The sequence below is a fragment of the Sminthopsis crassicaudata genome, chromosome 4, assembly GCF_048593235.1.
Source record: "Sminthopsis crassicaudata isolate SCR6 chromosome 4, ASM4859323v1, whole genome shotgun sequence".
Taxonomy (NCBI): Eukaryota; Metazoa; Chordata; class Mammalia; order Dasyuromorphia; family Dasyuridae; genus Sminthopsis; species Sminthopsis crassicaudata.
The window spans coordinates 354,317,627-354,345,043 of NC_133620.1; the positions used below are offsets into that span (position 1 = coordinate 354,317,627).

General features: G+C 35.8%; 1 protein-coding gene across 33 annotated transcripts in view; it reads left to right on the forward strand.

Moving 5' to 3' along the window:
• The window catches only part of NBR1 (NBR1 autophagy cargo receptor), a 31,849-nt gene that overhangs the window by 2,400 nt on the left and 2,032 nt on the right, over positions 1-27,417 (forward strand). For 3 of the 33 annotated variants that reach the window (XM_074261672.1, XM_074261673.1, XM_074261671.1), the window contains exons 2-21: positions 3,276-3,386; positions 4,297-4,359; positions 5,363-5,381; positions 6,545-6,567; positions 11,797-12,015; positions 12,215-12,289; positions 12,605-12,819; positions 13,596-13,763; positions 13,916-14,125; positions 14,584-14,743; positions 14,844-15,138; positions 18,603-18,748; positions 19,420-19,495; positions 20,018-20,140; positions 20,335-20,499; positions 20,633-20,794; positions 21,978-22,392; positions 23,294-23,388; positions 24,356-24,413; positions 26,865-26,970. In XM_074261672.1, coding sequence (XP_074117773.1) covers positions 3,285-3,386; positions 4,297-4,359; positions 5,363-5,381; positions 6,545-6,567; positions 11,797-12,015; positions 12,215-12,289; positions 12,605-12,819; positions 13,596-13,763; positions 13,916-14,125; positions 14,584-14,743; positions 14,844-15,138; positions 18,603-18,748; positions 19,420-19,495; positions 20,018-20,140; positions 20,335-20,499; positions 20,633-20,794; positions 21,978-22,392; positions 23,294-23,388; positions 24,356-24,413; positions 26,865-26,970 — 2,895 coding nt within the window. In that variant the 5' untranslated portion in view covers positions 3,276-3,284. Of the gene's footprint in view, positions 1-3; positions 81-3,275; positions 3,387-4,296; positions 4,375-5,362; positions 5,382-6,544; positions 6,568-11,796; positions 12,016-12,214; positions 12,290-12,604; positions 12,820-13,595; positions 13,764-13,915; positions 14,126-14,583; positions 14,744-14,843; positions 15,139-18,598; positions 18,749-19,419; positions 19,496-20,017; positions 20,141-20,334; positions 20,500-20,632; positions 20,795-21,977; positions 22,393-23,293; positions 23,389-24,355; positions 24,414-26,864; positions 26,971-27,417 lie in introns of all 33 variants that reach the window. The other 30 variants (XM_074261684.1, XM_074261685.1, XM_074261683.1 and 27 more) reach the window with 25 other exon arrangements.

A 27,417-nucleotide genomic window follows, 5' to 3' on the forward strand; every position in this document is an offset into this window, starting at 1 on the left:
TAGGTGAAAGAGGAGAGTCTTTGCTTCATTTGCTACCTAAACTTAATCACTGAATGAGTCTGGCCTCAGTCAAACTCCTGGTAGATAGCAGAAGAATAGGCTGCTTGGTTACACGGATGTTGATCCAGGATGGGCCAACTCTCTTAGGCCTGATCTGCACCATTAACCAGAGATCACTGTTAAAGGGAGGTTAGGTTTCTGGGTACTGATTTAGCCTTTTGGAAGAGAAACAGATAAAAAACTAAACTGTAAAAATGGACAGAACTCTTCCTTTTTCTCTTCTCCTCAACATATGTCTCACTTCCTGCTTTTTATCCTTTAGTAAAATTGCTGACTGAATTCCAGACTATTTTGTGCTTTTCTTTTTGTGTAATGTGAGAATGGGGAAGGTGGATAGTTAGTTTTAGACTGAGGTTTTCAGAATGTGGAAAGCCAGACTAGCCATTTCTTGTAGGTAAAATCTTGTAGGTGACCCTAACTTAATTTTTTTTGTTGTGTATTTTTTTTTTGACATTCATTTAAAAAATTTTGAGTTCCAAATTCATTCCCTCTCATGCCCCTCCCCCTCCCATTGAGAAGCATTGAGAAGGCCAGCAACAAATAGAATACCTATTATACATGTGAAGTCATGCAAAACATATTTCTATATTAGCAATGTTACAAAGAAAAGGGCAAGAAAAACAAAGTGAAAAACAAAATATGCTTCAGTCTGCACTCGAAGAGTTCATTAGTTCACTTTCTCCGAAGGTGGATAGCCTTTTTCACCATGAGTTGTGGTCCTTTCTAAAGCTCTTGGGAGATCATGAAGTACACTTGATTTTTCAAGGATAGGTGTTGAACTTTTGTGTTCATACTCGAATAAATTATGTGTCAATAAGGTGGGAGTTAGAAATATTGGAACATTTTGGTAATCAAATTGAGTCTAGGTTGGAATAAGTTTGGTAAATTGTCATTACCTCAAAAGAAATCTCTCATTCAAACTATAGGGTCTTCTTTAATAAGAACATTCCATCTAGTGTTTTGCTTTACAAGACTTTATCTCTTTGTTAAAGAAAGAATAATTTTATTTTAAAAACTGATTTATAAAAATATTACATAGTCTTATATTGATAATATGCTTTCTTTAAAACAAAAAAGAGGGGTAGGGAATGAGTGGCATTATTCCCATTCACATTATTCCCATTTTGCAAGACAAGAGAATTTAGGCCAAAAGAAATTAAATGATTTGTCCATAGGTAACACAGTGAGTTATGGACCTGGGGTTCAAAAACCTAGAGCTCTCCTGATTCTTTCTGCCATACTAGTGTTTCCACATAAATTGTTATTTGATCTTCACAGTCTATCTACATACAGTCTATCTAATCTATCAACTTTCCAGTCTTATCAGACTTCCTAATTCCAACCCTAAATCTAATATCTAATCCTACATGGGCAGATCAAGATTTGCCTATGTTATAGATGAAGAAATTAAGGTACAAAAAGGTTATGAGTTGTTCAAGATTACATGAAACTAACATCTCCTGCTCTTTGACTGGTGTTCTTATAGTTCTTTGCAATTTACATTTGATTTTAAGGTATTTAAATTATTTCATAGAGACCAAAGAAAATTTCCAAATCAGTGTATCCCCTCCACTACATAAAAACTCTAGTCATAAAAAACATTATTAAAATTGGGTTAACTGTCCTCTTGACAATGCTACATACCTGACTTAGAAAATAATAAATGCTTTTACCTATCTATAATAGACCAATTCCTAATGGAAGCCATTATTAATGATCATTGGATGGGGAAATTCAATTCAGGATGATGTTGATGTCCCAAGGAAATAATCTAAAATTGAATCTCAAGTTAATGATTATGAAAGGTATAAGAATAGGTTTTTGGGGGGAGGCTAGGTAGTTGGGGTTAAGTGATTTGCCCAAGTCACATTGCTAGAAAGTGTTTAAGTGCCTGAGGTCAAATTTGAACTCGGGTCCTCCTGATTTCAGGACTGGTGCTCTATTCACAGCACCTAGCTACCTTCCTCTAAGAACATTTTAAAGTACATGTCATTTGTTTTTTGCACATGCTGAATAATTTTGTTCAGATATGATTAAGAATAAAATTAAGACTTTAAATTAAATTCAGTTGTTTCTTATGCCTTAGATAAGAGGTTTCAGTTTCTAAAACAGAGAGTTTTGTGTAGTAATGTTGGTATTGCTTTTTTTTTTTTTTTTTAATTTAACATTTTTACTGGATATCCTTTGTTTTTATTTCACCTTCTTTTCCATGGATATCCCTTCCCACTCCTTTCCCCAGAAAATCATGCCTGGGGGAAAAAAAGAATCTAAACGAACTGGGGGGGGATGGGGAAAGCAAGTTCAGCAAAACTAACCTCTATATCACTATGTACAGTGTTCCATTATACTTTAGACGCCTCAAGAGTAGTGAGGGTCTTTGACCTTTTTTTGTATCCTCAGTGCTTAACAGATGTTATAGAACATAGATGATGCTTAATAAATGCTTCTTGACTTGCTTTCATATCTGAAATCCCTCTTTTCTACAAAAAGGGAAGAAAGGAAAATTTCTTTCTTCTTCAGGTCCAGGCTTGGTCATTATAATTCTCCCCACTTAAAATGTTAGAGTCATTATGTATGTTATCTTCCTGACTTTACTTTCTACTCTGTTCATATGTCTTTCTGTACTCTTGACTCTTCATATTCATATTTTCTTATAATGCAGTAATGCTTCTTTATCATAATTTGTTTAGCCATTTCCTATTTGATGAGCATCTATTTTGTTTCCAGTTCTATGGTACTACAAAAAATGCTGTTCTAAATATTTTGACATATGTAGGACCTTTCTGATTGTGATTTTCCTTCAGGTGCTTAGCACTGGGATCTCTAGTAGTACTATTTGTGTGGACATGTTATTCACTTTCTCAGCATGATTTCATGTCACTTTCCAAAAACGTTATAACAATTCTCTACTTCACCAACATTGCCAATTTTCATCTTTACTAATTTGCTGGATATGAAATGAAACCTTGGATTTGTTTTAATTTACATCCTTCTTATTTGTGATTTGGGGCAGTCTACCATATGGTTGTTATTATTTTGCAATTTTTCCTATTATAACTGTTTGTTAATATACTTTTACCACTTGTCTATTGGGGAATGGTTACTTTATGGAGAAGCAAGTTCTTAAACTATATCCTCTTCATTACAAGTTAGCATTCATTCATTTCTTTTGTAAAGCATTTTCTGAAGTAATTAATTTTTTTTTTCCCCTTTAGTCCCAAAGCATGGAGCCGCAGGTTAATCTAAATGTGACTTTTAAAAATGAAACACAAAGCTTTCTGGTTTCAGACTCAGAAAATACAACCTGGGCTGATGTGGAAGCAATGGTGAGTGATTTCATTTTGCTCCCCCTTTACCAAAATGAAAGCTTTCCTGAAGATAATTATTTTTAATAGTGAAATTAAATAGATTTTAAAAGTTTTTATACTTACTGAATTTATCCCGTATGAAAAATTTTCTTTGAAAGTAATGTTTTAGTTGGGAATTGAAAATGAATTCTTTTTTAAAAAGAGAAGCTTTGAAGAATACTAGTTACTTTGGGAGATAAAAGACTTAATGGGTTTTTGTTTTTTTTTAATGGGAGGGATTCGGAGGACTTCTGTTTCTTTTGTGTTGTTTTGTTTTTAATGAACAGTATGTGAATGAATTGGTATGGACTTCATCTTGCTTATGCTCTGGTAGTATGTTCTTATACATGAGAGGAGATAGGTCAGTGTTCATTGTCAATTGCAAAGGAAGTAGGTTACATTTTTCTAAGAACTGATCAGTTACTTTATTGCTAAGTCATAGGTGGCTTGTTCCAAAGTTAAGAAGAAATATCCCTACTTGCAGGAGCTTACATAGTAGGCCATCTGCTCTTTGTTTGATAGTGCTTTTCCCATTCTTGTTTTGACCTTTGTACTTACTATGTTTGTCTGGGTTTCAGTAGTAAATGTTTTACTTCCTGTATAGCAGTTTATTTAACGGGAACCTTTGCTTAATTAAGATTCTACTTTTGAGCATAGTATCATGTGGGAGTTAATTTAAAAGAATCATTAAGCTATAAAAGACCTTCATAGATCATGTAATCCTTTCCTTTTCTTCAAGCAGGTAATTGTGTTAAAATAGGAGAGATGACTGCCTAGAAATTGGATCTTGTTTTTCTGAAATGTGACGTTTCTTGTTTTTCCTGTAATGGGTAAAGTTGAAAGTTATTTTGATTCTCAAATTGCATAATATGTGTGTTCTCACTTGCAGGTAAAAGTTTCATTTGATCTGAACACCATTCAGATAAAATACCTGGATGAGGATAGTGAAGAGGTAAAGTATATTATAGTACTCATTGCTGACTTTTTAGGACAAAGATTTTCTTATTTCCTAGGAGTGCAGCAGAGCTCATAAACTTCAGAAAATAATTGGTTTAGTTTGTAGGTTTCATAAAGTGCTGATTGAAAATAGCTACCCATGAGTAGGGACTTAGGGAAAATGACAGGCTTGGGAGACAAAGAAGGAAGCAGAATGAAAGAAGAAAAATTAATATAACTGCTGCTTTTTATTTTCAAATTATTTTAAACCTAAATACATAAACAGAGTGTAAATAGTACAAGGAAGCAACATGGGAATAAGCACATATAAAAAAATACCTATTAAAAATAAGGTACTGTATTAAATTCTTTACATTATTTCATTTGTTCCTCACAACAAGCCTGCTAGGTAGTTGCTTGTTATTATTCTCCTTTTACAATTGAGGAAACTGAAGCAAATAGGGGTTAAGTGACTTTCCTAGGGTTATACAGTAAGTGCTTAAGGCTAGATTTGAACTTAGATCTTCATGATTGCAGACTAAGGGCTCTATTTCCTATACCTCTTAGCTGCCTCTAATAGACATGAATTTTACATATAAATGAAAGAAAGAGTTAAGTGTGGGAAAATATTGTTACTCAGTTGTTTCAGTCACGTCTAACTCTCTGTTATCCCATTTGGAGTTTTCTTGGTAAAGATACTGAAGTAGTTAGCTATTTCCTTCTCTAGCTCATTTTACAGGTGAGGAGATGAAGGTAGTCAGGATTAAGTGTCTTGCCCAGGGTCATACAACTAATGTTTGAGACCAAATTTGAACTGAGGAAAATGAGTCTTGCTGATTTCAGGCCAGGTACTTTATCTACTGTACCACCTAGCTATCCAAAGGAAAGACTAATGTTGATATTGAAAAATTTGGAAGTCTTTTTAAAAATTTGCCTTTGTATTATGTGATCATTGCTAACAATATAAATGTTCATTTAATGATATGTTATTTTATTTTATTGTTCTTTCTCTTTTATAGGTGTCCATCAATAGTCAAGGTAAGTCTTGTTTTTTACTACTTGGGAAAACTATTATTATGTTTATCAGTCTATACTTGGGAGACTTGGTTCTCCCTCATTTAAAAACACTGGGGAAAATGATCCGTTCACATATTTTCATTTGCATTGGGGTTATTTTTGCAGGTGGACCAAAGCAATCAGAATTTCCTAGAGATGAGATGAAAGTGAGGGATTGCTAGCCCTATCTTCCTGATTTCTATCCAATCATTTTATTCCCCACACCTTAATGTTTCAGGTTTTATAACCAATCATATTATTTTCCTCATTTATGATATACTGCTTTCTTTTCTTTTCTTTCTTTTTTCTTTTTTTTTTTTTTTTTGATACTCTCTTTGTTTGTAAAAGTGATACATCAGATTTTATTCAAGGTCTCTTGGTTTGCTGGGGAGTTCCAGGCCCCTTTTTAATTGGTAACTGTTAACTTTATCAATAACTTGAATGTACTTGGAACTTTGTCATCTTAGTTTACCATAATTTCAGTTGTGACAGGTAGAAAGTAAATTCACCTTGGATCTAATCCAAGAGCATATAGTTACTGAGAGGACCTCATCTGGCACTTGAATTTACAAAGTAGGCCTCTAGCATGAATTCAAAGGTTAGTATCATGTAAAGGTTCCAGAATGTGTGTTTTAGTCTTAGAAATTTAGTAGTTTTTCCTTTAAGAATAGTATGCCAACTGATGTGCAGTACATTGCATTATTGCTTTAATGATGTCATATGATCTTGACTTGATGTATAGGCAGTCCCCAACTTTTCAACAACAAGTTGGAACTTAGAATTTCTCCATGAAAACAGTATTGTAAGTAATGATAAGGTTTCCAGATCATCCCACACAAGCTGTTTTAACTCTTAATGTAGCTAAGATGATAATGTTGAACCTCTTTGATTCCTGAATCACCTGACCTCCTCTGAGCCTTCAGAAGGGGTAAAGGATTGGAGTTTTGGTAACTGATTTTCGGATACATGAAGGTAGTGTGGCAAGAAAGCGGTCCTAATAGAAGGCCAGCTTCTACTTTTTTCTTGTGTATAAGTTGTTTAGAAGTTAAATATTCTTATTTCAAGGACCACTTGTCCCTTTTAATTGTTGTATAAGTACTCATGTTTTTTTTTTGTTTTTGTTTTTGTTTTTTATGTTCTTGTAGGAGAATATGAAGAAGCCCTTAAGGTAATCACTACCACTTTCATTTTCAAAGAATTTTTTTTTTAAACATGTCTATATTGATTAGAAAGTTGGACCTGAATTTTCAAATTCACTGAGAATATCACATGTCTGGTATGTAGTGAAATTTGTTTATGTAGAGTCCTATGAAGAAGGCCACCCATGACATAAAGACTCCCCCAGCTAAGTTCACTATAGTATTGCTCATCTTGGATTAATGTTTTGGTACTGCCACTCAAGGAATACTTAAAAAAAAAAAAAAAAAAAAGGAAATGTTTGCTCTAGAAATTTTGCTTCCTTAGTCATGTAAGACTTTTTTTCAATTTTTTCCTTTAGCTGATGCATAGTTATGCATAAATATACTATAAAATTTTACTCAGGTGTGAAGGAAATACAGTTTGAAAATGTACATAGTAGGGGCAGCGAGGTGGCGCAGTGGATAGAGCACCAGCCCTGAATTCAGGAGGACCCGAGTTCAAATGTGGTCTCAGACACTTAACATTTCCTAGCTGTGTGACCCTGGGCAAGTCACTTAACCCCAGCCTCAGGGGGAAAAAAAAAAAAAGAAAAGAAAATGTATATAGTTGAAGTGAATAACAAGTATAGTCTTATGTTGCACAGCACAAATTTAGAGAATTGGGGAGTTTTTTCCTGTTCTCTCTTCTGATCGATAGAGTCCATTTTTCAGATTCTAAACCTTGGGGTTATCTGTCTTTTGAATGATGCTTCCATTTTCCAATCCAGGTTATAGTTATTTCTTTCATGTGATTGAGAGCTGGAGGTAGTAACCTTATGGCTCCCCTTTGGTCTTGGAAGGAGCAAGAGTCTTTCATATTTGAGCCTCAGGCCCATCATTTCTGGCTTCTGGTCAGAAATACTATCTAGGTAGCTATATACCTCACCATTTCAGCCAGTTCCTCAAGTCTGTCTCCTACGAATCTTTAGTTAAATTTTTTCTTAATTGTAGGTATTCTACCCTTTCCCTAGTTTGCCTTAGTTATCCATATAAAATACTTCAGAGTTCTGGAAGATCTGTCTTCAGAATCAAGAAGTTTTTTTATATGAATAGGTATGCTTTTTTCTAGCAGACAATGAGAGCTATGTAACCCAGCTTGTTTCCTTCTGAGCCTTACCTGCTATGAAGTTCAGATCTACTGTAAATTCAATGATCAGCTTCCTTATACTAAGTGCTTTGTATATCTATTTCTTTTAAAATTCTATATTAATTAGATCATAATGTCTGATTTTATATGTATATCCAATTTGCATTCTGGTCTAAATTCTTTTTGGAAGTATAAATCATAAAATTAATTCTTTCCTGCCTTTACTGTTATGCTAGGCAGTTAGCTTAAATGTTTAATCTTGATCAATTTGTTCTTACTTTCTTTATACCTTCTCTTGATCTGAAAACCAGATATAAAAGCTATTATGGTTCTATCTCCTTTATTCATGGCCAATTATATTAGCTCTACTGCCTCAATTTGGATGTCCAAGTTACAGAATTTCACAACTAACATATTAATGTATTAAAGATAATGATTATTTGGACTTGAGAATTCCCACATTACATTCTTTTATAATTCTTATATAAATACTTTTTATAAATACTTAAGACCAACTTTGAGAGCAGTTATCAAATCGACATATTTCCTGATAGTTTTTAGTTTTTTAGAGTCCTTCACAACTTGGCCTGAACTTGTCTTGTCATTCTTACTGCATCACTACCACCTTGCCCTCTGAATTCAGCTACATAGGCTTTCTCTCTGTTCCCCAAGTTCTCTATTCTTGCCTGGAATACTCTCCCTCCTCTCATCTGCCTCAGAATCCCTCTGTTTCTCCAAGATGTGCTCAAACACTACTTTCTACATGAAGCCTTTCTGGATCCCTTCTTCTAGCTGCTGGTGTCCTTCCTCTTAAACTACCTTGTACTGAAATACTATTTATTTAATTGTATTTATTCTCTTTCGTTACATAGATAATCACCTTCCTCTTTAGAATATGAACTCCTTGCAATTTGAAGTCATTTCATTTTGTATTTTTTCTGCTTTGCACAATACTTGACATGTTGTAGGTCTTTAATATATACACATCAATAGATGAGTGTGTCTATCGGTTTTCTTTTTAGGTCAACCTAATCATCCCTATGACTTCCCAACTCTGAACACAACTATGGTGGCACCATTCCTCTATATTTGTTGTTTCCCTATTATTAGAATGTAATCTTTGAGGTCAGGGACTGACTTTTCTTTTTTTCATTTATATACTCATTGCATAGAAGTATGCTTGGTACATTGTGAGCTCTTAAATGCTTTTTCATTCATTGAGATCCTGTATGTATACTTCAACATTATAAAGATAATCCTTTGATCTATTATCACTGCTTCAGACTTTTTTTTTTTTACTCCATAGATTTTTCACATAGATAAGCATTTAACTAAAAAATGACCTTTTTTGTCATAGTTTCTGACATAGTTTTAATTGAATTTCTACAAAAATCTCATACAACCATGATATAATAGAATTTTGGACTTTAGTGAGGCAGTCTGGATATTCTGGCTCCAATATTTCCAATATTATCTTTGAGTGAGAAAATGCTTAGTAACAAAAAGTACTAAATTCAGTAATGCATTTAAATTTATTTGTATTTAATCAAAGTAGTATAATTATATCATAAATATTTTAAAAATTAGTAATGTATTAGTAAGTAATTCAGTCTATTGAAGGTATGTTTATTGATTATTCTGAATCATTTCATGAAGTGAACCTGTTACATTTACTCTAAGGGACGCTCACCCTGGGGGTTAGAACTCCTAAAAAGGGAAACATTGATCTCTATTATAGTTTTTTAAATAATATTTTATTTTTGTTAACAATTATAAATAAAAATTAGCGTTTGTTTTTTTTTTTAATTTGAGTTCCAAATTCTCCTCTCCCCCTTACTTTAAGGAAGCAATTTTATATAGTCTACACATATGCAATCATGCGAAATATACTTCTATATTATTCATGTTGTGAAAGAAACTACAGGCCAAAAAGACCCAAAACCCCTCAAAAATAAAGTGAAAAATAATATGCTTTGATATGCATTTAGACTCCATCATTTCTTTCTCTGAAGGTAGATAACATTTTCATCTTGAGTCCTTTAAAATTATCTCAGATCATTGTATTGCTGAGAATAGTTGTAATGCCTAACTGATCATCATACAATATTGCTCTTAATGAGTGTGTTGTTTTCCTGGTTCTTTCATTTCACTTTGTATCAGTTCATGTTAAGATTTTCCAAGTTTTTCGAAATCATCTTCCTCATTATTTCTTATAGCACAGTCATGTATCACACTTGTTCAGACATTCCCAGGCTGGTAGACATCTCTTCAATTTCCAATTCTTTGCCATCACAAAAAAAGCTGCTACAAATATTTTTGTGCAAATAGGCCTTTTCCCTTTTTCTTCTTTTTAAAAATCTCTTTGAGGCACAAAGCTGGTCGTGGTATTGCTGGATCAAAGGGTGTACACAATTTTATAGCCTTTTGCACATAACTTAACAATTTTATTGGGTTAATTTCCTTCCGTTATTTCATTTTGGATTTTTCCTGGAACCTATTAATAACCTTTAAATGGGATATGTTCTCAAATGATTTTTGAAAGTCCCTTGGACAGCAAGGAGGTCATATCAGTCAATACTTAAAGAAATTCAGGTTACTTATTGGAAAGTCAAATATTGAAGCTGAAGTTTAATACTTTAGACACATAATGAAAAGATGGGATTCATGGAAAAGACTTGATTTTGGAACAGATTGAAGGCAGAAGGAAAAGGGGAAAGCAGAAGATTAGGTGGATAGATATTATCATGGAAACAACAAACCCATGAATTTGGACAGACTTTGAGAAATAATAGAGGATAACAGGGTGCTATGGTCCATGGGCTCACAAAGATTTGGATATGACTAAACAACAAGCTCTAAACATCTATTATTATTCCTACTATGTTGTAAGCTCCATAAGAGTAAAAACTATCTTATATATATATTTTATCACCTCTAACTCAGGGTAAGAAATAAATGTTGAATGAATGTTTTTAGTCTGGAGCAATGCTTTTCAAACTGTTGACTGCTGACTCCTAGAGGACTATAGATTTATTACAAAGGTGCCATCCCATCAAATGACTCTTTAATTGGTAAAATATAAGTAGTTGAAATAAGCTGATACATTTTCTACTGATAGAATAAGTAATACACACATTTATTATTTTTAAACTTGTAAATGCTATTATGATTTTTAGTTAATATATATCAATAATGTATAATTATCATTATGTGAAACTGATTTTTTATCTTAAAATGAAAGTCCTTTTTCCAATATTTTTTGTGTATTGGCTTAGAAACTTAGAAACATTTTTTTTTTTTTTATCAAACAGGTGGTCACTTAAAGCACATTTGCCCCTTTAGTGTTCCATGGGGAATACTTTCCCATGGGGGGAAAGGACCTTAGTTGTCAGGATGAAACTTCTAGCTATCTAGATATCATTTGTCACTGATCTTTTTTTTTCTTTTAATATTTTACTTTATTATTTACTTTTAACATCTTTTCTTTTTAAATTTGAATTTAAAATTCTCTCCCTCTGTGCTGTCCCCTCCCAACTCATGAAGAAGATAAACTATATCAGTTATATATATAAAATCGTGTAAAAGATATTAGTCATATTTCCCAAAAAACGGCAAGAAGTGAGAAAATCATACTTCAATCATTTTGAGTCTTTTAGAATTGTTTTGATTCACTGTATTGATTGTAATAACCAAGTCTCACAGCTGATCATTATTACAACTTTGCTGTTGCTGTGCACAATGATCTCCTGGTTCTTCTCACTTCACTTTGCATCAGTTTATGTAGTACTTTCTGAAACCTTTTCCCTTGTCATGACTGATTTTTAATACAAGTTAGGATTTAGGGTGGTCTCATGGTGATTTTTAATACCACCAATGAAAAACTATGTTGCATTTTCTAAAACTTTGCAAATCTCCTACATTTGTATTCAGTTTTAATAGCAAATTTTTGCTAATTGACATGTTTGTAAAGAAATAAGCAGAAGTAATTTTGCATATGGTGTTGAATTTCTTTTAAAACTACAGATCCTGATTTTTTTTCAATGTGAATCATTTTGTGTTTTTCTTTTTTGGGTGCCATTTGGAATATCAGTGCCACTTAACATATTTTCACTTTCAAAATGTGTTTTCTTAGATTGCAGTTAAACAAGGGAACCAACTGCAGATGAATGTCTATGAGAGACATTCCACTGTAGATGAAACCCCACAGCCTGGTTACAAGCATCCACAGGATCCACCTGGAACTGAAAAACGATCAACTGTCCGAGCAGGGAAGAAGCCACTTGCACATTATTCTTCATTGGTGAGAGCCCTGGGATCAGAGATGAAAACACAAGAGGAGCCCACAGCACAGGTGTGATGGAAATGGATCTGACTTCTGAGAATTTTTCTCTTCTTTCTCCTTCACTGTCTGTGATTTGTTCAAGGTTTGATGTATTCACATGACTTTCCTTGAATATTTATTGGGTTTGGGGAATGTCTCCTTATTTCTTGACATACCTGATTTTAAAAAACAAACAGAATAGATTTTACAATGTGTTTTCTTACCATAGCTTTCACTCACTCCCTGTGAAGCTGACAAACCTCAAGATAAGCCACCAGACTGGTTCACAAGGTATTTGGAGACGGTGAGTATGTTTGCTGTAACAGTTCATATAGGAGTTACAATGGAAAAACTGGGGGACAGAAGAGACAAATGGGTTGGTGGGGGGGGGGGGGGGGGGCTGAAGATCTTTTAGTTGATAAAAAGGAAGAATCTCTAAGCCCAAAAAGAGGATATCCAAGGTCTTTGAACCAAATTAGCTATGGTAGGAATTCCTCTCTGCTGAGTATTTGATTCAGTTAGTCAGAGAACTTTGGGTTTTGGCTAAATTTGGTGTCATTCTTTCTTTTCCCATTCTGTATACCAAGATTACTTTGTTTTTTCTTGTTTTTGGTTTCAGTTTAGAGAGCAAGTGGTTAAAGAAACGGTTGAGAAACTTGATCAGAAATTAAGGGAGAAGCTGGTCCTCCAGGGTCCATCTTTGGAATCCTGCTCCTCAGCATTATCCATGCCTGTTTCAGAAGAAGCACTATCATTGCCAGGAAACCAGTGTGACTGGCTTATGACTTGCAGCAACTGCCAGAGAAGAATCATTGGCATACGTTACCAGTGTAGGTGAGCAGCAGGAGCAGAGAATTGCTATCTGTTATTTACCTTAGGGTAAAAATAGAGCAAATAGATATTAAATGCTAACTATTTTTAGGATGCTTTGCTAGATGTTAAAGGAGATAAAAAATTTTACATATCTCACAGTTGGTATGTTTATGGGATGTGCAAAATAAAATATTGCCCTTCTTGACTTTCTGCTTGTATTGTAGGAGTAGGCAAAGTTGAGCTTAATACCTCAACTCTGATCTTTGGATGCTAAAATCCTGGCTTAGAAAATATCAGTTGTGCTTTTTTCCATGTGTCCAAAGATGATGAAGTTAGTAGAAGATTCAGTCAAGTCTGTATGGTATAAGGGACTGGTGACTGAGTCAACGTAGGTATTTGACCTCATGACTCCAGTCAAGGATTCTTTCTAACTTTGCCAGATTGCATAGATTATTTTGGCTAAATATGCTCTGATTCTTGGTATCAATAGAATGGTCAGAGTTTCCATTCGCAATGTTAAAAAAAATAACAATCATCATAACATGGTCTTAGGGGCAATTTCCAAGTTGTTCAGAGGGTTTTCTTTCATATTTGTCATTTGTTCTTTCTACAACCTATGAATTAAACAGGAGTAGATGTTGTTAGCCCTGGGGAAATGGAGGTAAGAAAAATTAAATGGCTTGTGGAAAGACAAGGTAATGATTCAGTTACTACAGAAATCTGATCATTGATTTTCTGTAGCTCTTCCTCCTTTTGCACTTGTCTTTTGTTAAATATGTGATTTATTCTTTCTACAGCCTGTGTCCCTCTTATAATATATGTGAATTGTGTGAAGCAGGGTCATATGCCCACGATCCTAACCATATCCTCTTGAAACTACGGAGACCAATTATGGGTTCTTCTGAAACATATACTCATACAAAGCTCTCCCCACCTCGTCTGCCAGCTGCTCTGGAGCAAGTCAGGTAAGGCCATGAATGTGATATTGGGCACGTGGCCTGTCAGCTTGGCTTTGCTAACTGTGTAGGTATAGCCTCTCACTAGTAGAGATGAGGGTTGTTTCTTAATTTCCAAAGGGTTATTGTTAATTAAGACTTTGTTAATCTCTCATTAATAGGCTCCAGAAGCAGATGGACAAGAATTTTCTTAAGGCAGAAAAGCAAAGGTTGCGAGCTGAAAAGAAACAGAGAAAGGCAGAAGTTAAGGAACTTAAGAAACAGCTTAAGCTTCATAGGAAAATTCATCTGTGGAACTCTATCCATGGGCTGCAGAGCCCCAAATCACCCCTTGGTAGGCCAGAGAGCCTCCTTCACTCAAGCACTCTGATGTAAGCTTCTAGACCCCAAACTCTTTAAAATGCTCAGTTTTTTTTAATAGTTTTATGTTGTGTTGTCTATTTTTTATTGTTGAAAGTACAAAAACCCTTCCCAGGAAAGCTCAGTCATTAAGGATACAAAATAGATGTTGTCATTCCTATGGACCAGTGGTAGCATAATCGCTGTTGCGCTGGAAGAATGCAGCAGAGAAATCATAAGTACCTGACTTTGTGGTGGTTTTACTTACAGCTACTTGTATTCATCCTCATGTTAGCTTTCTGTCTCAAATTTCAAATGTACCCTTTTTTTCTTTTCTTTTTTTTTCTGAGTGAATTAAAATACACAGATGAGAAGGGGTCTCATTAAATCCCCAGAGCCAAGGATAGCCTCTTTGTTCACTGTTCTGGGTATTCACAAAACACTATATTAGTAAGAAAATCAATAGATAGTTATCCTTATCTATGTGCAGGCTCCCTATGCAGCCTTGTGCCCCAGTTGTGCCAACTCTGAGTGCAGCATTTGTAGATGAGAATGTGCCAGATGGGACCCATCTTCAACCAGGAACCAAATTTATTAAACACTGGAGGATGAAAAATACAGGAAATGTCAAATGGAGTGCAGAAACAAAGGTATTTTCTTTGTAGATCTTAACATAGAATATGAATTTGAAATGTAACAGAAGGCTTACCTTGATTATTTTTCTTCATTCTCTTGTTTTCTTTTTTCCAGCTGAAATTTATGTGGGGAAACCTAACTTTGGCTTCTACTGAAAAGAAGGATGTTTTGGTGCCCTATGTAAAGGCTGGCCATGTGGGAATTGTGTCTGTTGAATTCATAGCCCCAGCTTTGGAGGGAACCTACACTTCACACTGGCGCCTTTCTCACAAGGGTGAGCAGTTTGGGCCCAGGGTCTGGTGCAGCATCATTGTGGACCCTTTCCCAACTAGAGAAAATCTTGAAGATAGTGAAAAAGTCTCTTTCAGCACAAATAAAGTTGATGATCTCTCCTGTCAGCAAGAGGCAAGTATTAACAAGATTTTGACCCCATACCTTTTCCTGCTGGGTGTTCTCTTTCTTGGGGCTTTCCCCCCAAAACGTATCCTGCATTGGTCAGTCTTGCCTCTTTTCTCCTTTTGACATTTCCCTCTCCTCTCATGGCTTTGACTGTCTCCTATTATTTCCAAATTGGTATTTCCAACTGTCTTCTGGTTGTCATCTTCTCTTGGGTCTTCTGTTGGCAGCTCAAATCTAGGCTCTCCCAAAACGAGCTTATTATTGATTCCTCTGAAACTGTTCTTTTTTGTCTCCCTTTTCATGTGAGTGGTATTAGCACTCACCCAGGGTCCCATGTTAGAAACTTTGCTGTTCCCTTGCCACTTTCTCATCTTTCACATCCGGCCCACTGTTTATCTGGTTGTCTCCTCTTTTGTACCTTTTCCAGCATTGTTCCTTTCCTCTCTTCACTGCCACCAACATGGTTTATAAGCCTTTCTTACTTCCTCCCTACCTGGATTCTTGTAGTGACATCTAATTACTGGTCTTCCTGGGTCCATCTTTTCTCATCCTTCATTTAGGTGCCTGAATAATTTTCCATATGCATAGATCTGATCAATCAGTTGTTTAATAAATAGTTGTTGAGCACCCTCTATTTGTGCCAAATCCAATGCTTGGTGTGCTGGGATTATAAAGGTATCTGAGGGAAACAATATAGATATAGATATAGATAAATAGATTTTGTTGTTGATCTTGTTTCAGTCTGGTCCAACCCTTCATGACTCCATTTGGGGTTTTCTTGGCAAAGATACCCACAGTGTCTGATGCTGAATTTGAACTCAGGAAGATGAGTCTTCCTGATTCCAGGGTGTGCCCCCCAGCTTATATACAAATAGAAACAAAATATATATAAATTAGTTTGGATGGGTTGAGGAAAAGGAGGGACTAAGTCATTGGAAAAATCCATTAAGGCCTGAGATTAGAGGTGTGGCCTGAGGTAAACTTTGAAAGAAGCTGAGGATCATAGAAATGGACCTGGGAACCAGACCAATCTTTACCAAGTAACTGAGTCAGGACTTGGAATATGTGAGAGAAGTCTGGAGTGTGGGAAGAGGAATAAGGTAGGAGGTATCTGAAAAAGTGGGCTGGAGCTGAACTATGAAGGGCTCTAAATCCACACAAAGGACCCTAGGGTCAGTGGGAAGCTACTAAAGCTTCTTTAGGTGGGCAGTGACATGGTTAGGCAGGCCTCTTTGGCTGCTTTGTGTAGAATGGATTGGGGAAAGGAGGGACTAGAGAGCACTTTGGGAGGCTCTTATAATAGTTTAATGGACAAATCATTTCATCTCTCACTGGGCTTATATTATGTCAGAAGAGGGAATTGGTCTAGTTCAGGGGTTTTTAAAACATTTTTTTGTGTTGTGAACCCCTTAGGCCAGCCTGGTGAAACTAGTGACTCCTTAGAATAATAATGTTTGTTGCTTACATTCATAATTGAAGAAAAAGCTACATTTTACTGAAAATAAAGATGTATTTTTCTTTTCTTTTCAATTTCATGGCCCTTCAGAAACCACTGATTCTAGATTAAGAACTCCTGGTTTGCATTTTTTCCTAACGTATCTTTTGGCTCTCAGTCCTAAGAACCTTCATCGTTCTTCTGCTAAAAAACCTTGGCAGTTTCCAGTTGCCTACTAAGTAAATTTCAGATTCTTTGTTTTACACTCAAGGCTTTCACTTCTTTTCTCCCATTGGCTCCAGTTACTCAGTTCTATTTACTTAATGCTCTAGACAAACTATCCCCAGACATACCCTTTATTTTCCAGACTCCATGCCATTCTCTTATTTCTGAAATTCTCTTTCTCCTTCCTTCACATATTGAATTCCTATCCATTCTTCTTAAGCCCATTTCAAATGCCACTTCTTCCAGAAAGGCCTTACCTTATACCATTAATAGCAAACTCTTACTCATATAGCACTCTGTTTAACCACCTTTTTTTTTTCAGAGAATTAACCCATTTTGTTGATATGCTATAATTGTTCTAAATTTTTACCATATTACATAGAAAATACTAAAAATTGAAGCTACTTTGTAAAACCAAAGAAAACATCAAATCCAGAAATATATATTTTTCACAGTGGATCCTTTTCTCATTTGTTGCTGTTTATTAGGTGACTCTGTGGACCATAGCTTTATAGCTTGCCAGTTTCTAATATTCTTCAACATTCTTTTATTAGAGTTTAAGTATTAAGTTAAAATTTTTAAATATCTATATTTGACTTTTAAAATATTGTTTTTTCTTTTGTTAAAATTATTATTTTACATTTGCAATACACATCAGTAGTACCTGTTTCTAGAGGTTTTTAAAAGGAAGAGTATACCCAGAAAAGGTGAAAAAGCAAGCGTTAGAACAGCTAGCATATCAAATACCTTTAATAAAGAATTTCTTTGCAGTATTAAGAATTCAAAGCAGAAGCATTATTTTTCAAGCTTGATATCACATATTATATGAATTTTATCAACAAACAACTATGTAGGCATGCTCCATGCTACATTATCCATTAGTTCTTAAAAATAAATAAGGAAATAGGCTTAGGCCATTCCTGGCACTGAGACATTTTCATCTTGTGCCTTTTCCCCAAACAAACCATGCTAATCGGTAGATTGTGCATAACGATATGAAATGAAATGTATAAATTACTATGTGTGGCTGACTTGAGAGCATCTTGACTTCAGATAAATAGGTAAATGCCACTTGAGAATCACAAGGACCGGCTCAAGATGCAGTTCTCTGTCAGGGGATTCCCAAACTAGGATTGATAGTTACTCTGTTAACCCATGAGAATGCTTGGAGGCCCTGCAGGTTTCACCACTTTCTAATATACTGTGTATTCTAGATATATGTGTTTTGTTTAATCCCCTTACTAAAACTGTATGTTTTATAAACTTGGGGACCTTATCTTATCTAAGTTTTGTAGTTTTACCAGTGCCTAGTACAGTGTTGCACAAATAGTAAGTCTTTAGTAAATGTTTGTTAAACCATTAAGTTACTCAGAATAAAGAAGGTATTTTAAGGTGACTTAGAGACTCTTAAGTGACTACAGAAGTATATTTTCCTAGACATGAAGAACCAACTTCCACACATCAGGAGAATCACATGTTCAAAGCTGTCCTGCCTCTATTAGCCATTAAATTTCTTTGCTTCTCTATGAAGTTAGGAGCATTAATGAAAATAATTTAATTCTGATATATTGAGAGGAATGGAATCTCAGCCTGTTCTGACCTGTGGTTTTCTGTAGCTTTGAGAACTTTATTCTTTGTTGACTTTCATTAAATTGTCTTTTTGATGCAGGACTCTCACTAAACAATTACTCTATTTTAATGGCTTTCATTTTTGTTTTCTAAATTTTGGGGGAGGGGTAAGGGTAAACAATTTCATTCTGTTTACAAATTTTTAGTGGGGGTCTGAGGTTCATCTTGTTTGGCTCCACAGGAAGCTTTCTCACTTGCTAAAGAGGAAATTCAGATTGATGAAGTGACTGAATCAACAGAGGAAGCAGAAACTTGCCTCCCTCGGAAGATCAAAAATGTTCCTAGTGAGAGGGAGCTCTACATCCCATCTGTGGACCTCCTCACTGCGCAGGTGGAAGAGTCAGCTCTTTGAAGGGCAGGGCCCAGGAGAGACCTGGGGAAGTTGTATAACTCTATTGGTGGCTAGATAGCACAGTGGATAGAGTACCTGCCCTGAAGTCAGGAGGACTTGAGTTCAAATATGGCCTCAGACACTTAACACTTCTTGGCTGTGTGACCCTGGGCAAGTCACTTAACCCCAATTGCCTCAGCCAAAATAAAGAAAAGAAGAGAAGAAAGATATTAAGAGAAAGGGGGCTGGCTTAGTCTTGATTTGAAATAATAAAGACTGTATTCACTCTGACCCATATAGTCTCACCCATAGATTAAGCTATTTAGGAGATCCTTCATAACCCATGACTGGTACCTTCCCCCTTGTGAAAATGGCAAAAGTAAACTTTGTTTTGGATTTGGGATGTTATCCCATACCCCCATGTAACTTCCTTTAGTTGCTCTTCTTGTCACATGGTCAGCCCCTCTCCACCGGCATTGCATTTCCTTCCTCTTTTTAGAAGAGTTAAGAGCTCAATTTCAATTCAGCCTTTCTCCTTCAGTCATGAGTGTTATGCATTAGAAGGGAGGAGTCTTAGGGGATATGGTGCATTTCTGGGTAGGCTGTTGAGCAGAGAGAAGTTTTGGTACCAGCATGGGTACCCTGCTAATATTGCCCATGTTCTTTTCCAGGATCTGCTGTCATTTGAGTTATTAGACATAAACATTGTACAAGAGCTAGAACGAGTACCCCACAATACCCCAGTTGGTAAGAATGCCACTAAACTCACCTTGGTTTGTTTTTTTTTTTTTTCTTTCATAGGCAGCTGCTAGGTATATGGGTACTGCAACTGAGGCTTTATGAAACTTGGTATTTGACTAAGAAAGTACATTTTGCATATTGGTCCCTTTTTCTAGAGTCCAACCTTATGTCAAAGATACCTAGTTCTGAGAGATGGGATTCCTTTTCACCCATTGTCTTACCAGAGGCTATTTTATATATCTCTGAGCTTTCCCTGCATTGAATGAAAATCATTATTATGATTATGTATTATGATTCTGTTCACATTCTTTTTGCTAAAGCCTGTATCTACTTTTTCTTTTGTATTTGGATTTATAGTTGACATCTCCATCATTGACATCTAAGCAGATGTTTTTCTGCTTCTGGTATTTCCTACATTGGTCTGTCAGTCTATCAGAGGGGTGGTTTATGGCTATTTCTCACTCTTAATAACATGTTTGGAAGATGATACTTTTTTCTTGGTTGATCATTTTCTTGTCTCTTTTTCAGATATGACCCCCTGCATGTCTCCTCTACCACATGATAGCCCTTTGATAGAGAAACCAGGTTTGGGACAGATACAAGAGGAGAGTGAAGGGACAGGATTTAAAGTGCTTCCTGGTAAGAGAACATGTGCGTATATTTTCTCAGTGCTTGAGTAGTTTTTCTGTACCACATGACCTTTTATCATGAGAGACATTGGGAGCTGCTGTTTGTTGTTTGGCCTAGTATCCCAAGTGATGAATATAAATTGGATTGAAACTTCGGGATGTGTTAAGTGTAAAATGCTTATAAGGATTTTGGTTTTTTTGTTTTTTGTTTTTCAGATTCCACAATGGCATCAAAGAATAAAGCTGAGAACACCATTCCTGCAGAAGAAGGTGAAGAAGACCTAAGTGGGACCCAGTTTGTTTGTGAAACTGTAATCCGTTCTCTTACTTTGGATGCTGCTCCTGACCATAACCCACCTCGAAGACCCAAGTCCCTGCAGAGTGAGTATCTCAGTAGCTTCTGCTCCCTCCCTCCTACCACTCTAATGACAGTACAGGATTAAAAAAGTATCTTATCCACTGATAGTGAAGATAAAGGATTTTGATTATGATTAAACTCCTGCTTATTCATTAGGCTCTCTGCATATGCTGCCTGACAACTTTAATTATGGTATCAAGAGTGAAGAAACCATCAGAACTCAGTTTTCCTCTTCTTTAGAAGGAGAATCACAGCCCCAGCTCATTGAAGAGAGGCAGCCAGCCCAGTCAGATGGCTTCAGCAAAGAGAAATCCTTGTGTGAGTCCATGGGTCTCTTCAGAGGAGGTCTTGGGGCTTGTAAAGTATTTGTTCAGTTGTCCCTAAAGAGTAGTACAGGAATTATGGCAGCAACCTACAGGCAAGGAGAATTTTTAAAATTTACTTTTTTTCCCCTCAGTAGTATTATATTTTTTCCAAATATATATAAAGATGTTTTCAACATTATGTAAGATTTTGAGTTCCTAGGAGAACATTGTACACAGGAACATTATGTGATGATCAAGTATGATAGATAGACTTAACTTCTTAGCAATATAGGGATCCAAGACTTGCGATAGAAAATACCTTCCATATCCAGAGAGAGAATTATGGAGATGTAATTAGGATCATGATATACTATTTTCACCTTTTTTTTTTTTTTTTTTTTTTTTTTTGTGGTTTGCTTTTTTTCCCTCCTGTTTTCCTTTTTGTTCTGATTGTTCTATCACATGACAAATATGGACACATGTTTAAAAGGATTATATATGTATAAATTATATCAGATTGCTTCCTATCTTGAAGGAGGGGATAAGAGAGGGAGAAAAAAATCTGGAACTCAAAACCTTGCAAAAATGAATGTTGAGGAGCACAGTGGATAGAGCACCAGCTCTGAAGTCAGGAGTTCAAATCTGACCTCAGACACTTAATACCTCCTAGCTGTGTGACTCTGGGCAAGTCACTTAACCCCAATTGCCTCAGCAAAAAAAAAGAAAATTTAACTATCTAGTTAAATATCTAGTAAGTAATATCTAGTAATATCTAGTAAGGGTGACTTTCTTAAAATTCATTATAACTTTTCATTATTCATTATAATAAATGTGGCCTTATTTAAATGGGGTCACCCAGGACTCCCTATCTAGAATTTTTTTTCCAACCTTTTGATGATTACAACAAGCCAGCAGGCAAATTTTTGCTTTGAATTCCTGTCTCAGAGCAGTAATAGTGATGGCCCTTTCCCTTGCAGGTAGCTGCTTCTCGTTTTAAGCTCTATCATGTTTCTTTGAATGATGTTTGTCTTGTTCTCCTGAGCTGTGATGGTTCTCTCTCTAGTCCTTTCTCCTGATTAGAGCATCACCCTGATTCTGCCAGTAGATAATCTGTGCTTGGTCTCCCATCCCCATTTGAATTCCCCTCATGCTTTGCTCTGGCTAGCAGCTAAAAGTTGGTTGCTTTCATCCTTTAGCGAATTCCATTCTTCCTGAGGAGATACTGATGAATGATGAAAAAAAAGACACTATCCAGGTGGTAGAGGAGGAAGAGGAAGAGGAAGAAGAACTTAAAGATGAAGTCCGAAGTCAGGGCTCTTCTGCTTCTTCTGAGGATTACATCATCATCTTGCCTGAGTGCTTTGATACAAGCCGCCCCCTGGGAGAGTCCATGTATAGTTCTGCTCTCTCACAGCCAGGTCTAGAACGGCTCATGGAAATAGAGCAAGTGGTCAAGGCTGAGCAAGAGCCAGCTGAGGCTTATGAAGGGCTTGATAGAGGGGAAAACCAGCTGCAAGGGCACATCATCAGTGATATCCTGACAACATCACAGACTTTGGATGCAGTGCTTCTGACACCAGAGCTGGTGGGGCCTCCACAACAGCTGTCCAGGTATCATTTGCCTCTCCTCTCAGCTAGATGCTTGGAGAGAGGTCAACCAGATCTTGAAATATGTTTCTTCACCATGGGAACAGATTTTTCCTCCCACTTGGCCCAATGTGGATATAGATGCTATACTTCCAAGTACCACTTGAGCTTTTTAACTTTAAAAAAATTTTAGCCGGGGCAGCTAGGTGGCGCAGTGGATAGAGCACCAGCCTTGAATTCAGGAGGACCTGAGTTCAAATTTGATCTCAGACACTTAACACTTCCTAGCTGTGTGACCCTGGGCAAATCACTTAACCCAGCAGGGGGGGGGGGGGTTGGGTTTAGCCAACATTAAATTAAAGGCAAATTTAGGTAGTTTTTTTGCATGGATTATATATCTATTTCAGATATCACTAAGAATGTTTTTACCAGTTAGATTTCCTTTTGATATCTGGTATGGGGTTGACCTTTATTATTTGATTCACAGATGCATAAATTTCACAGAAGCAGTGAAAATAGATTAGCAAAACCTATGCATAATCAGAAAGTTAAATCTATTGTAGAAAAAGCATAATGCATTTAAAAAGCAAACATATAAATTATTTATACATTATTCACTTTCAATTAGTGTGGAAAGTAATCAAGAATATACTATAATTATATCAACTTCAGGGAGGTGGGAGTTTGTCATTATTTAATACCTATTCAATTCAGCAAACATTCAACCATTGTTTATTATGTGCTAGATTGGGAAGTAAAGGTATCATGAGCACTATCTGAAAAAGGAAGCTAGTACTGTTAGAACTTAACTGTGAGTCCTGTAAATCAAGGTTAGAGCATTCCCCATACATATGTGTTATGCTGAGTTTATTCTCACTACATCTCTGGGTATCTCACATTTCACTTCATTGTTATTTTTTGGAAGCAGTCCTTCATCTCTTCAGAATATTAATTCTGCAGAAACAGATTTGCCAGTTACCATTGAAGAATTTTCTCCAGTTCCTGATCAAGTAAGAGGAGGTACTGATGAGTTTGTGCTTTTTTCTTCTTTATTACTTTTTAAAAATTTTTTCCAAATTTATTTTATTTAAAGAAACAGAATAAGAAAAAAGAAAAATAGAAAAGAAATACAAAATATATATGTATATATTAGTAGAAGAAATTATGTTCATAAGTGTCCATCTTCTCTTTACTTTCTTGTAAATTGTTCTTTTGTCCTGTGCACCTTTTTTACTTTATTATTTTCCCTCTTTCATCCCTCCCCGCAAACCACAGGCAAGCTATAGTTAAGGAAAGATATATTTATTTTTACATATGTAGATATATACATACACATATACACACATATTCCCACGCATACACATCTTTTCTATCCCTGTTGACCATTTGTTTTAGTTCTGCTCCTAACTTTCCTTCCTCTTACTTAATCTCCTTCAACCCATAGATCTCTCCCTTGTCTTCTTCCCTCAGTTTTTACTTCCTTGTCTACCCATCTCTCTCTCCTTATTTCTTTATAGATTTTTTAGGGTGCTATACTCTATGGTTTATATGTTGTTTTTTTTTTTTTTACTACTTTCAATAGGAAGAGGTGCTGAATAATCTTTTTATCTTATTCTGTTGTCTCAGGAATTTTACTTTTTTTTTGTTGTTGTTGTTTCTTGTACTTTTATTTCTGTTCTTCCCAAACTTAGGTTTATTAAATTTGAAGAGGTAATGGAGTATTGTACAAGTCTAAAATATTTAGACCATTAATTTATGAGACAGGATCAGGTGGTTCTCCCCTCCCCCCCACTGGGGAATTTACTCAATTATTAGGTATTCTGGATATCTTTTCTTTTTCATTTATGTAAATCAACAGAATTTTCCAAATACTTACCTTAGAGGGGAAAACAATGCTTAGGTTCCCAAAATAGTTACTAAGAGAATTTGGGGAACTCATTGCCATCTTTTTGTGGGTATCTGTAACTAATAATTCTTTTGCTTTCAGAACCCAGGGCTTCATCAGGATTTGTAAATAGTAGACAGAAGAACTATGAAAACTCAAGGTAACTGGATCTTATATAGTTTTCCCTTCAGAAACAGTTGGATAGCCCTTAGTATAATTTCCATTTTAAAGAGTGTCTGTACCAGTGCCTAGAAAGCAACTAAAGCAATCCATTATTCTTTTCACTTTTCCCTTTCTTTTAAATTGGTTGGGCAATAAATTGAATTTATAAAGCAAAAATTATTTTGCAAGATCTTAGACCTTCCCAAACCAGAAACACCCTCCACTCATTGAGCTCCCTAGCACATATATACAATTATATCCTTATGGTCAGGATAGAGACCAAGAAGGTCTCTTGGTATAATGGCAAAAGCAGTGAATATGGAGTCAAAAGTTTCACTACCCGTGTGGCTTTTGACAAATAAATTTCCCTATTTGTAAAACGAGGAGTTGGAGACATGTTCCCTTTTTCCTAATCAATGATTCTATAGGAAAATTGATTAAAATTTGCAAACCTTTTCCTCTCTCAAACTCTTGGCTTTTCTTTTGCCCTCATTCCTCATGTTAAAGTTAATATTAGCCTCCTACTTCAATGAGAACATTGAGACAACCTGATGGGTACATTCTCAACTCCTTTCTTCTGTACTTGCCTCCTATCTCAGAGAACATGTATTCCCTACTTCAGATTCCCTTCTACCCCTTGCTTTCTTCTTCTCTGCTCTCACTGACTGCTCTTCCTTTTCATAGCATCTTAAAGCTTGTCTTCTACATGATTTTGTCCTCAGCCTCTTCACTGTGTGTGTGTATGTGTGTGTGTGTGTGTGTGTGTATTCATGAATGTCCATCTTCTCTTTACTTCCTTGTAAATTGTTCTTTTGTCCTCTTCTGTGCAACTTTTTTACTTTATTATTTTCCCCCTTTCATCCCTCCCCACAAATCACAGGCAAGCTATAGTTAAGAAAATTTATTTTTATTTATACATATGTAGATATATACATACACATATACACACATATTCCCACATATACATACATATCTTTTCTATCCATACATATATTTGTGTGTATATGTGTGTGTGTGTGTGTGTATACTCAACTGTCTTTTTCACATGCACAGTTTCAATTAGTTGTCCTATGCACATGACTCCTACATTTATGATTCCAGGCTTGACCCCTTGCCGAGTTCTCTCTCCACTGTAGGACATCTTGATTTTCATCTGTCAGCACCCCAAATGTAACGTTTTCCCAGTTTAGATGATCTCATCCCTAAAAACCTGTTCTTCATGTTTCTATCTGTGACATCACTGTTCCCTCCTGGCTTTCACATTTGAAACTGATATGTTTTTGGCTCTTCTCTGCCTCTTGTATCGAATTAGTTACCAATTTTTGCTGATTTAGTCTTTGAAATCTTCAACTCTATCCTCTAATATCTTGTCACAGTATCACCCTCTTATATAGTTTTCATTGCCAACTGTCTGTACTAATAGCAATAGTTTTGCTGACAGACTGTTTCTACGTCTATTCTTTTTACCCTGAAAACCATCTTTCATACTATACTTGTTTTCCTTATGTATAAATTTAATATATGATTCTTGTGTTAAAAATTCTTCAGTGGCTTCCTATTCAAGGCCATTTACAATCTAGGATTATAGCAGTTATCTTCCAAGAGCTCTGTACTCATCACCAGCCATGAAGTCAGAAGGAACTGAGTTCAAATGTGGCCTCAGACATTGTATGACTCTGGGCAAATCACTTAACCCCAATTGCCTCAGCAAAATAAAAAGGAGAGAAAAAAAAGCTCTATCCTCATACCAGACAAGCAGGACCTTTGTTTATAATTTTCTCTAGAGCTGTAATACCTTCCCATTTTCCTTTTTCCAACATAATGGAATTTTTATTGGTCTTTTAAAATACTACCTTTTCCCATTCTGTCATAATTCCATAGTACTGTCTATACTAACATTCCATTTCTGTTCATAGTTCCCAAAACTCCAGTCTTATTAAAATGTGTTTTTTCACAGTACTAGTACAATATTATGGGTAGATCTTTAAATATTTGTTGAATTGAATTTCCTTTGAGAATTCTATTGGTTTGTTCTGTTGATTTACATTTTCACCAATTTAGCATCAGAGTTGGCTTTTCCTTGTATTTTTTGAGAGGTGTTTCCCTTAGATTAACTCAGAATAACTGCCAGTTGCCCTTCCTTCTCTTCTCCCTTTTACTTTCCCAGTGTGTACATGGTATAAGTGTGGGGCTAGTATTCTGTAGAATTTGATTTCTTTAGTACTTAATTCTAATTAGTTGCCCGAGAGTTGAACCAAAATTTTAATTTGAAAAACAGATAGGAAGGTACCTAATTGGATTTTCTTTTGAGAGAGAGTGTGTGTATGTGTGTTTGAAGAAATCCCCCCCCCTTTTTTTTTCTTTTGTAGGAATCTGCAGTTCAGAGTATCTTAAAGGAATGTTTTTGTTTACTTTATCTGTTGGAGATAATTTGGTCCTTCCTCCACAGGTACTACCATGGGAGTAGCATTACTGGAGGGCTGGTGAAGGGTGCCATGTCTTTTGCTGCTTCTGCCTACAAGGCCCTATTTGCAGGGCCACCAGTCACTGCTCAGGTCAGTATGTGTGTTATTTTCTTTAACTGTGCCCAGGTCACCATTTCCTAATATCATTGTAAAAAGGCCTCAAGAAGAGAAGTTCTTAATAGTTCTTTATCTAGATCTGGGTAGCTGTCCAAGTTTCTTTTGCCACATTTTCATTATAGCCTCTGTTTTTTCTTCCTTTTCCACCCCATTTGAAAGAATATTATCTCCAAAGCTCCTTCTTTCCTCTCTTGACTCCTTAAAGAGTAACTGCCAACTCATATTTCTTTCTTGAATTATCCTCTTCTGAAATGTTGAGAGACAGTATGCTCTAATGGAAAGAGTACTGGATTTTGGGTCACAAGACCTGAGTCTTAACTGCTACTTACCATGCTGTCTGAACACTTCAACTAAACTCCCTGGGCCACAGTTTCTTCATCTAAAATGACGGGATTGGACTAGATGAACTGTATGTTTTTT